At 42.3% G+C, this 11,600-nt stretch overlaps 3 protein-coding genes across 3 annotated transcripts; 1 reads left to right on the forward strand and 2 right to left on the reverse strand. All coding sequences in view use genetic code 11, as the record gives it.

The window, feature by feature from the left end:
- Nucleotides 1–46: 46 nt before the first annotated feature.
- On the forward strand, nt 47–2,202 carry EGR_07288 (hypothetical protein; the record flags this gene model as incomplete). The annotated part of the gene is made up of 9 exons (XM_024496537.1): nt 47–193; nt 525–569; nt 660–806; nt 888–932; nt 1,007–1,129; nt 1,253–1,396; nt 1,469–1,633; nt 1,713–1,857; nt 1,928–2,202. 9 exons carry the CDS (start codon nt 47–49, stop codon nt 2,200–2,202), a joined length of 1,236 nt encoding a protein of 411 aa, XP_024349013.1.
- A 1,873-nt stretch (nt 2,203–4,075) lies between these two features.
- On the reverse strand, nt 4,076–8,438 carry EGR_07289 (putative mannose-6-phosphate isomerase; the record flags this gene model as incomplete). Its single annotated transcript, XM_024496538.1, has 7 exons — nt 4,076–4,193; nt 4,272–4,393; nt 4,847–5,092; nt 6,069–6,418; nt 6,844–6,985; nt 8,004–8,198; nt 8,310–8,438. The coding sequence occupies 7 exons, from the start codon at nt 8,436–8,438 to the stop codon at nt 4,076–4,078; spliced, it is 1,302 nt and encodes a 433-aa protein (XP_024349014.1).
- A 2,283-nt stretch (nt 8,439–10,721) lies between these two features.
- Nucleotides 10,722–11,327, reverse strand: EGR_07290 (60S ribosomal protein L13; the record flags this gene model as incomplete). The annotated part of the gene is made up of 1 exon (XM_024496539.1): nt 10,722–11,327. One exon carries the CDS (start codon nt 11,325–11,327, stop codon nt 10,722–10,724), a length of 606 nt encoding a protein of 201 aa, XP_024349015.1.
- Nucleotides 11,328–11,600: the final 273 nt, after the last annotated feature.

Raw genomic sequence — 11,600 nt, forward strand, 5'->3', positions numbered from 1 at the left:
TTTTTTTTACTTTTCTTTATTCTCATTTCTGTGGAATTTCCACCAGATGGCTGAGATGGAAGGACTTGAAAAAGAGGTCACTGAACTTAGAGGTCTTTCGCAGCGCCAAGCTGAACATATTGTCGCGTTGGAGAAAGCTCAAGACTGCAATGCTGTGGCGAAGGAGAAGGCGCTTAGTGAAGCGCAGTCTAAGGTAGATGATGTTGATGTTGTTCATGTTTTAAACAAGTGGTGATCCGCGCAGTACTCTCCAACACGGGTCCATCAATGCCATCACTAAGCTACGCTTATCCCATGCCTTCATTCATTTCTTCCAGATCTATTCGCAATGCACCCATCTTTGATCCACCCGCCTCTCTACTTGTTGACGATCCATTCCTGATGTATTCACCTAACTCGGATCCGTCTTCCTACAATCTTTAGACCCATCCACTCGTCCATCCACTTTGAAATACTTTATTTTTGCGTCTTACGTCCAAGTTTTTACTAGCCCTCCCCCCTCACTGCTTTTTTGTAATTATTAGGTAACTGAACTAGAATCGCAAATTGAAAGCCTTCGTCGGAACCCCGTAAGTTGACGGGCAATCTACTATTGAATGTGAACTCTTGGCTCCCCTCTGCATTACTCACTAACAGCATTTTATGCGAATGTTTTCTAGCTTTCAAACAAGGAGGAACTTGAAAAGGAGGTTAATGAACTGCGACATCTCTCAGACCAACAAGCTAAACAAATTGTCGCCTTGGAGACAACTCAGAATGGTAACCTTGTGGAGAAGGAGAAGGCCCTCACTGAGGCCCATTCGAAGGTAAATGACTCGTTGATTTTTTAGTACAATCTCTAAATGCAGTCCCATTGCATTTCACTACATTTCTCGCTTTGATTTCAGATTGCCGAATTGGAAGCACAAATCGAGGGCCTTCGCACAAACTCTGTAAGTTCACTATTGGTCTCTTGATTCACCTTGTTTGCCTAATTTTAATACTACAACAATAAATTTTCTGCCAGACTTTTAACTTAGAAGACCAGCATGTTAAGGTACTTGAAAGAGAGGTGACCGATTTGCGAGGTCTTTCAGAACGGCAGGCTGAACACATTGCTGCTTTGGAGAAATCTCTTGCCACTTCAAAAGTGAGTCTTCTTGACACCTCGTTTTCGTAAACCAACTTTTGACTCCTATCTTTACAATTGTGACATTTTTAGCGTAATGGAAGTACAAATTTACTTCCTCCTTGGTTTGTATAAAATTTGTAGGGTTGTGAAAAACGCGATGCGACAGTGGACGCGACTGTCCGATGTCGTGAAGTGGAGACCATAGCTTTGTGTCAAACGGAACGCAGCCTTGTCAAGTCGGAGGAGCTTCTTACCCAGCTTCGAACCGACCTTACCCAATCGAAGGTTAGCTTTTCTACCTTCGTTCCTTCCAACGACCATCGTGGTGGATTGAAATCTTCACCTTTTCCTCAATAGGCGAGCTATGCACAGTTGGAGGAGCGTTTTAAACAACTGACAGATCGTCTCGTAGCCAGTGATGAGGAGAAATCCCGCCTGGAGGGAGTCGTTGCCCAACTGGAAATGGAATCTTCCACCATCGACGAATACGTCACAATGTTTGCACATCGCCGGCAACTCCTGGTATGTACATACTACTTATATCTTATCGGCGCCTTATTGTTAGGTTATCATACGTGTAGTTTTTTTTTTACATATATAGCTCAAGAGAGCAAAGATAAGGGACGCGTTGTTATTACGATTGATTCGGGATAGAAATGAACTGCGCCAGCGGCTTCATTCACTCTCTGACGTGGCCAACGCCGTGATTGCCTCTTCTTCCTCTTCGTCTTCAAAATCTGAAGGCGGTAAGCTGCGCCCCTACCTGCCTATATTAAATGTCTGCTTTTGCTCTGTTACTTTTCTTTTTTTTTCTAGAGCAGAGCACTAATCCATCAATGACAGATTTTGAAAAAGCACTTTCCGATTTCCTTTCCCATTTGGCCACTTCCTCCACTGATTACTCTCTGGACCTCAATGCGGAGGACAATGAGGAAGACGATGTGAATAATGGCACTACTGGAAATGTAAAAGCGGCTGGGGATGAAAAAATTGAAGGCGCCTCGCTAGATGACCAGTTGCGCCGATACGTTTCTGCTGTTCACGACTGTCTGCATTGTGAATGCTGCTCCGGTTCCCTGATGGTCGTCTAGATCGACGTCTTTCAAGCTCCTTCCGCCTTTGGCCTTTTGTCAGCTGATATTGACTTACCACTCAGCTGTGTATTGGCTATTTTACTTGACCCCTATGAATTGAATAGAGAAGTTATTCATTTGTTTCGATTCGATGTCTCCATTCGGCTTCATGCTGTAAATGCAATTGTAAAACAGTCGAGAGGCGGCATTGACGAGGAACACGTAGAACAGCATCAAATGGAGCGGAGGCACAAATAAGGCGCTCGTCGCAGCGTCCAAAATCAATATTAACAAATTCAAATTGTAAACTCGGCCATCGTGGCTTCTGTGAAACCGGTGATTCTAGCTAATTGTTTCTTTGTGCTGTCAATCGGACGTCGGTGACTCTATTAGAGAAGTACCAGTTTGCAAAATAGAGGCGATAAAGTTGCTTTTGTTCGCTCCTCTAGATGGCGCGGAGACTCTTGAACTAACGCACGGAGAACCTCAAACTCTCGATAGACTTTACCGAGTTTAGTAGATAAGTTTGATTTTGGAAGCGGGTTAGTTCGCTTCAGTGTGACAAATTCTTAACTGTTTGGAGGACACATGCTGGATACGCGCTTTAAAAGTCAGTTTTTCCAAATAAAAGTAATTAAAATGTTGAAAAAATAGCGCATGAAGGAAATATGGTTGTTTCGAATGGGGCCTTGCTTAGTGACAAAAGAGTCTTATTGGTGTGATCATTGGGGAAATCCCTTGTAGAGAATTTGGATTTTAGTTTATTTGCCGCGTTCAACTTGTCTGTTCAAGTTACAATTTGAAGCTGATATTTGGTTTTTGCAAATTTTTGCTCTGTTTAGCAATTTAAAACCTTTCATTAAACATATTAATCATGTGAAATTTACTTCCTCGCAAGTAGTATTCACCAAAGTTATGCAAACATAATTAGTGTTAGAGACCAATTCACATCGCTGGAATAATTTTACCTAAAAAAGATGAGTACCGTCTATTCTAACGTAACTCTTACTTAACTAATCTCATTTCCAAAAGAAGGGCATCTAAGATAAACCAACTGCCAATTTGGCGTAATTTCTTACCTTAGACGTTTTACCATCACCTGTTCAACACGCAAGCAGAAAGTCGTACGGAGAAGAGAAGGGCAAATCAGACATTCTCGACACAATTTCTTACTTCATACTGTGGTAAATAGTTCCCAAAAAGGTGCAGGAACTCGAGCTTTTTTACTTTAAGTATTTTACCGCCAATTGATTGTAGTCACATGAGGTGCACTACCTTCCTGGGCATTCACTTAACGAAAACACTTATTAATAACCCATCCATTCCGAAGATTATACCTTAAGAGGAATCAGTGTAACATGTGCACCCAGAAGAATCTCCAGCTTGTTGTTTGATCCGACGATATTGTCTGCATCCCCAAGATGACTTCCTGTGACTCTTTAAACAATGAACTTACCAAAGAGAAACATTAGAATACAGCCTGGTCATCTTGTAGACAACAAACAAAGTGAGAGGACACACAAACAAATTTCTAACAAGAAGTATATTAATCGGGTAAGTATGAAGAGGAGCGAAAGCTGGGAGCACCGATGATACTCCCCCCTGGGGCATTCCGCTGACCAACAGCGCTACTTAAAATATTTCAGTACAATGCGTCGTTGTGAGCAAACTTCCAATGCACTTTTTTAATTATTTCTAACACAATAAAGTTCAAAAGACTGAAATGGTACCCATGATGTTTTCCCCCACTTCAAACATCAGAGCGACACCTATTCGACCCAAAGGCAGCAAAACACAACGATAAAAGAGGTAAATGTAATTATATTGCTACTGAAAGAAGCAACGAGTAGTTTGGTAAGCAATGAGAACGACTGATAGCGTAAGAATGAAATCACTTCCTGTTCACGTAGGCACGAAAGGCATGCAACGAACCTTTTCTATCCTCCTTCGAAACCAAATTGACTATCATATCGGCTGGCACGAAGTAGACAAAGCCAGGACCGAATTTTCTTTAAATAAAACGAAAAAAAAGTGATCTAAGTAGTTCAATTTAAGGAAGTATAAGACGGATGGAGGTGGGAACTCACGTTTCTTGTGAGCAGGCTTCGCCTGTGCCGGAGCATGTGATGGTGCCTTGACCATGAAGAAAGAGGAGAATACTCGCCGTGGGGACTGAAGGGAGGCTAAAGCCTCGGCTCTCCGCGTCGAACTGAAAGGAGGCGAAAGAGGCAAGAAAATTGTGTGCGAAATTAGGATGGATGAATGAACAGATCCAAGGTGGATGCTGAACGTGTAAAAATCACGAAAAAAGACCTTGAAAATTTCCATTAAAACCTTGAGAATTGTGAGTGGTTACAGTGAAGGTTATCTGGTTAGTTCTGAAGCCCTCAGAAGTGTATATGAATGGAATTAGAATAAAAAATATCAACCACAAACGGATTCTGGGTGAAGGATGGCCGATGCATTCGATCATTGCATGGGGTTATGGATAAATGGACGGATAGATTTCGGATGAACTGATTGATAAACCGGAGACTTAAAGATGCATTTAAGATGGATGAATGGATCAAGTATAGGGAGATCCGGTATGCAGATCCGATGAATGACTAGGAGATATAAAGCTGACTAGGTGCTTGATGGGAAGAGAGTCAATCCGTCTCACCTGAATCACATCGACTGCGAACTCAGACACCGGAGGTATAAATGACTTCAGAGAAATCCCCTCAGGCGTTGGGATCGGCTGAGTCGCACCGAGCCGTAGCGAATCTGTTAGTGGAGTGTAATCCAGCATCTCCAGTAACCTCTCCACGTCCTTGAACTTGGGCGTCAGACCCGCGCGCACCACGTTGTCCGAGTTGGCCATGCATTCTACACAGTCGCCGGAGAGGTAGGCGTGTGGTGTATTCGCCTGTTGGTTTTTTTCCCAAGAAATACTCATAGGTGAGTACAAATGAGTACACATTACACGATTACTCAGACATCTTTACCCTCCAAACCGGCAGAGCGATGAGCAAGACCTCAAGGCCTGACACTTCCTTGGGTTAAAAAGACTCAAGGCAGTAGTGGAAATGGAAATGGAAGACTAGAATGACTTTTCAAGCAGCTGCCATGGATTGAATATTTCACTTTTAGGCCAATGCGTCTGAGAATGAAAGCCAATGCCTTTGGAATATCGTTCAGTTAGGCCATGCTTCCCACATAGGTGCTTCAAATGAAATTAACAGAGATAAATCTCATACAAACTGACAAGATTCACCACTACGATGGGAAATGGCATTGAGAAAACCGATAGGGGAGAATGATTACGCAGAAGACATTCAAAATGAGGCGTGTCTTACAGCCCACTGTATGTTACGCGTGAATATAATATTACGTCAGTCTATCAACCCTTTCGTAGTTTAACAGCAAAGCTACCCTCAGGCTGGTTCGTCTTGTCGTCAGAGCTCTCACAAGGGCAAGAGGGGTATAACAAATACGTATGAATAGAGGATCATGGATGTAAGGATTTTGGGTAAGTATACTGGATGACCGTAAACAGACCTTTCGCCTTGGAAAACCACGCAAGAGGTCGGGTACAGCTGCCTTGACAGCTAACCACCCTACGCTATCGTATTTACCTTAGATGCAATCAGCCAAGTTTATTTGAAGAACGAAGATCAGGTCATGACAAAAGCGATATAAACAAACGCATGAAAAGGTAAACTTACTGCACTCGTAAATACAATGGTGGCTAGCTCAGGAGTTACCTTTTACATTTGATAATTCGGTGAAGTATGATTAGCATTCTGTATACTTATGATTGAGCTACATGCAGACTCGTATTCAGAAAAAGTGGAGTGGAAAGCGTTTTGATAACCGCTTATGGGATGAGTGGTAATACCTACCTTTAAGAAGATGGCTTCTCCCGATTTTAGCCTGATGTAGTTGAGAAAGAAAATACTGAGACAGCCAACATCACCAGGAAATGCCTGCGTTAGACGGAGGAAGAGATCAACCAACGCTTGGACATCTTCCTCCTGCGGATCCACACCTGGAATACTAAGGGGTGGATCACAGACCGACTTCAAACCAGTCGTAAAGCGATTCAAAAGGGATTTGATAGTCGATTCAACTTTCTCTGAAGAAGACCTCATCAGATTGGAGTAGAGTTGTTTGATGGAAGGAGGTTGCACATCTCTCTTTTCCTCTGGGGACGGTAGTTCCAGGGTAGTAAGTTCGGCCAACTCGGGAAAGGCTGCGTGAAGAAGGAATAGAGTGAGATTTGAAATTAACTGATATACTGAATCATCATCAGTTCAAAACCAACGATTAGATTTCAACTGGAATTGAGTGAGTTCTCAACCTATTGGAAAAGCAGTCCCATATTCAAAGAAATTCAACGCCTAAAAATCTGTTTTTATACCTGTTTTAAGGGCTTTCAACCGCATTCCGTAATACAGAGTAGATTCTGCTATGGTAATAGCTAAATGCGATTCAGACAGGTCAAAACATAAGTGAACTGTTTGATAGGGTAGGAAAAGAAACAAGATGGTGGGAGAACAGTTGTCGTTGAGGCACCCAAGGCACTAATCTTCTCTCCCAGATTTGCATGCCCTTTAGCATTTCCAGAGATCAGTCAGGGGTGACAATATAATTCGAAACCTGGCCCTTTACACTCACCTTGAATAAAGGCAAGAATTTGGTTGAGTGGACGGAATCCCAGCAACGCCTCAAAATCGGTCAGCGCAATTGCCATCTCGGGCTTGTGACTCCCGTCTTTGTAGAGGTCTGGCTGCTCTGCGTGCAAACGAACCGCCATTTTCTGGAAAACGGTATCAAACGATCACGATACAATATTTTGCTGTGGAACGGGGGGCGGCAGAACGAACCGAAGAAATTCATTCCGGTTATAAACAATCTGGTGGTAGGGTGTGATTAAAGCATAGAGCAAAATCAGCCAAAAGAGAAGGCCATCGCTGAAATTTACGGTTTATGGAAATTTCGAAATGGTACTTGGAAGTAACAGCAGCGAAAACAAAGCAAATTGTTATAATTTGTGTTAAAAACCAGTAGTGAGGTAAATTGTCCAGCCACTATTTGATAATTAAAAGTAGGGTGAGTCTGATAGTGATAAGTAATTCCAAAAGCAGAATTAAAATTTGAAAAAATGGAAATATTACATATTCCCCATGGTATAATGTTACACTATCAGGATAAAATCCTTTAGGTGGACTAGGATAGGCCAGCCATTATTGAGGAGGAGCAAAATCAGGGTTTGAATATTTTAAGACGATAACCAGCGAGTGAAGTCAAAGAGTATCGCGTAGCCGGATGTTTATTGAAAACATGAGGTAAGGAAAACTTTGAACTAAAACATCCAAGGGGTTATTAGTCGCGCAAAGAAGCAGAAAGCTACTCCTATAAAATTATTTACTTAATTCACAATTAGTAAAACTGCAACAGGATTCATCAAGTGAAATAGGTGTCCACTTTAGAAGAATTAAGCGAAAATTACACTCTCAGCCAGTAAAATCGCGGAACCACAATCCAATAGATGGAGCTAGAGGTATTCCAAAATTGTGGTCAAATAACTAAATGGCTGACAACTTTAAAATTATTACTTTTCAATAGAATTTTACAAAAGAATCTTATGCGCACCAGAATTAACCCTAACTAGATAATGCATAACTTGACAAAGTTTAACTGAATTGGTAACCAGAAAACTATTTCCATAAAGTTACTCCCAAAATTAAAATAAGAAATACTAAATCTACAAAAAGGAAAAACAAGGGGTAAAATTACAATGAAATCAGTCAAAAATGGAAGACAACCAAGCTCACCTTATCAGGATGTGCTTGAATAGAGAGTGCCTTAGCAACTGAAAGCACTTTGAAGAGGAAGGGCAAGCGTCGCCCAAAGTAGATCAAAGAGAGCTTTCCGAGAGAAGCAGGATTCTCCTGAATGTGGGTTGCCAAGGTAACATGCGGATTGTCCCAGAGACAGGAAGGCCCAGAGGGATGAGTACCCATCCACAGCTAAAATAAACAAACAAATCAAGAAGTCATGCGTCTTCGCCTTCCAGTAAAGCAGAAATAGCCATCTTAAGTACGTAGTTTTATTAAGAAGTGGTGTAGGAATGTACTCACTTCTGCGTAGGGTAAATCGACATGAAAGATGTCCGGATTTTCTGATGCGACCTGTAATTGGTAGACAATGCTGTTCATGCCCACCTTTCCCCAGTCATAGCGCTGCGAAGCACACTTAAGTCTAAGCATGATCTACAAAAACCAGCAGCCAAAATAGTCCATCAACAATAAATATGCAATGAAATAGCTGGTAAAATTCAAATAGGCACCTACGAAAAACGAGTAAACGACCCTAGTAGCCTCATACAAACCTAAAGAATCGGACATCACCTGAGTGAATATTATCAAGTGCTAAAACACTTAATTTGAAATTCTGGTAGCTGTTAATGATTAAAATTGATAACAAAGGCAGCCTAAAATAACTCAAAGAAGGAAAAAAAGCAGCGCTTAGAAATTGACATGCGGTGCACAGTATATGTTCTAATTTAACGAGGTGACATTTGCGATGCGATTTAAGTAAAGAACTTAGCACAACGACAGATGAACGACACCATTTCACATCCCCACCTATTTCTTAAATCACATCAGCATATGATTGGTCATCACGGCAAATATGACCTCGGCATCTAAGTGGATAAATAAGCATTTCCCTTCACACACTCAAAAGTGTAATACTTATGTTGTTTGAATTTGCCTTTCAGGGAGGAGGCAAGCAAAAAATTCAAACCTTGTAACAGGATCGCCCTCTCCCTTACCAAGTGACTGCGGCTCCCCTCCTTCTTGAATATTGTATTTTCCATATCCGTCTTGTCGTCTTTAATAAAGATGTCCAAAGCAAACCCACCGGGCTTGTCTAGGAACGCTAGGAATCGGGAAGCGGAGACCGATGAGTCTCGCTCCACAAAACACTGCGCCTTAAGTAATAATGTATTCCAAGTGCAACATTTTAAAGATTCTATAAATATTAAAAATTTTTAGTTTAGTGGCTAAAACGTGAGGTACTCTAAATCTAGGAAAAGCATGATTTTATGAAGAATTATTGTACACGTCGAGTGAAGACGGGCCATTTGCGCCATTCAGAATGCAGCGATTTGCACTCTCTATAACCACATTTTGCTACGTGGGTACCTGTATCACCGTGAGCTATGCTTACACTATGCGTCATTTACTTCGAGCGAAGCCAGGCGTATCCATCCCTTCTACGTGTTAATAGAATATGCACTTTCACGCTTCCTTGGACCATTACCACTTTAGAATGGTTAAACTTTCTGTGTAGTGCACCAGGATTTCACTATAGTCTTTATGCACGAACGTGCTGTGTAGAAACTTATATTCAGCAATTAATGTCACAGTAGCTCTTGGAATTCCTGCCAACCTTTAAATTAGTGTCTTGTCTCGTCCCCATTTACAACTTGTTCCACTTACGTGCAGCCGTTATTCGTTGCCTCCAATGAAACCACAAGAACCAACAAATGAGAAACAAATCAGTCAATAAAGGCTGCTTCATTCCAGGGTTTGAAATGTGAAGTAACCACTTCAAATCAATGCAAAATACCTATTAGACAGTCAAAACTCCCAAAAAATCACTAGTTAGCTGATGCATTCATGCCACTACTCCGGTGAACTGACATTCGAGGGCTGATAGTGGTGGAAAGGCTAGAAGACACCCTACTCGCTACAAAATCGAGTGTGGCGTGCGCCAAATCCCGACCAGCCCCAGAGCCAATGTTTAAACAAAAAAATCCAAACTCTCACTTTAACCAGCCGGTCAGAACATGCTAAAAATGATTAAAACGCACGACCTGAAGCTACCAGCATAAATCGATTTAACCAAATCAACTGACCACAGTGCCGTCTCTCAAACTGTTTTTAAACGAATGCATTCAACACGAAGATCAAAGGGGCGTCAAGAAGGAGACCGACCGACGTCAATGACGCCCGCAAGGTACCCACAGACCACTCGAGCCGATTTCCAACACGTCAGGCGACCCTAGGACCACAACAGCTACAGCGGAACGTTATGAACGCAGGCAAGCCAGAGCCCTACCAACCAGAACTACTTCAGTACGAGCCAATGACAACAGAATCAATCCCGGATAATAAAAAAAGAACCTGGAACCCCAAATTTGAAAACATACCCTGGACCCAATCCATGGTTTACCAATTTGCACCGCTGCAATGCACCGGGTATCCGAAGAAGCCAAAGTGAAGTTGGAAGCAATGTTTTGATAAAACAGCTAAACCGCATCCCTGGTGCCACTTTCCTCAGACTACTGATAGCAAGCCAGGTGGCTAAATCATCACGTTTATACACTACAATAAGTAAGCGATTTATCGCTACCAGCGGTGCAGAGGACTAAAAAAACATCCAAATCCCCATTTTCAACACCGATAAAGTACATCCAAGGCAAAAATACCAAGATGCCACAAAATCCATACGAAAATTTACTCCGCGTTTTCAACCAATATACATTACTCAGTGGCTTTGGCCAGGCGTGCTTTCATACGCTTGCCAGCAAAACGCTTGTTGGCACGATGCTGACGAATGGCGTGGAAAGCCGAATACCTCTTATCAGACTCCGTAATCTTCCGGGACTTTTCAAAGACACACTTCTGCCGGATCGATGGGAGCCCATTGCGTTGCTTCACCTTACCCTTCTCACCCTGGTGGCAAGGTACAGGCAGAATCTTGGCATTGTTAAAGAGGATAATCCTCGACATATATTTCCGGAGACGAGCTACGTTGCGCTGAAGACCCTCCACGGAGGAGTTGCGACGCCGATGGTCAACAGCAATGCCGATGGAGCGAGCGATTGGACGACTGATGCCAGCAGCTCTGAGCTCCTCTAGACTAAAACCGCGACCCGCACGAACCTTCATATTGTAACGCAGAGTAGGACAGTTGACGATGGGTCGAAGGGGTCCACAAGCAGGTTTGGGAGCGACACGACGGGCTTTGGCTTTGCGTGCCTCCCGACGACGATGCTTTCGAGCAGGCTGATTAAACCACGTCCTTACCATGAATTGCCACTTCTTGTGGAAGTGGTTCTTATGAATCAAATCATTACCGTGGGCCATAGTACGTTACTAAAGAAAAAACAGCAGTTGTCGAAAATGAGAGGTGAATGATACACACTTCCAACAGTAATGAAAAAACTCCTTAATAAAGTGGGAATACAATCAATATCGGAAGAACATAGACAAGAAAACGAAAGGTGTAGGTAATCCAATAAGAGTTGGCTAATATGAATTGGTACATTTAATGACTGCAGTATGACAAAAACAGCTAGCATCACGCTACCTTGATCTTACCAGTATAATTGAAAAGTGCTCCGTCGGTAGTTAAAACAA

The sequence above is a fragment of the Echinococcus granulosus genome (genome assembly GCF_000524195.1).
Source record: "Echinococcus granulosus chromosome Unknown EG_S00074, whole genome shotgun sequence".
Classification (NCBI taxonomy): domain Eukaryota; kingdom Metazoa; phylum Platyhelminthes; class Cestoda; order Cyclophyllidea; family Taeniidae; genus Echinococcus; species Echinococcus granulosus.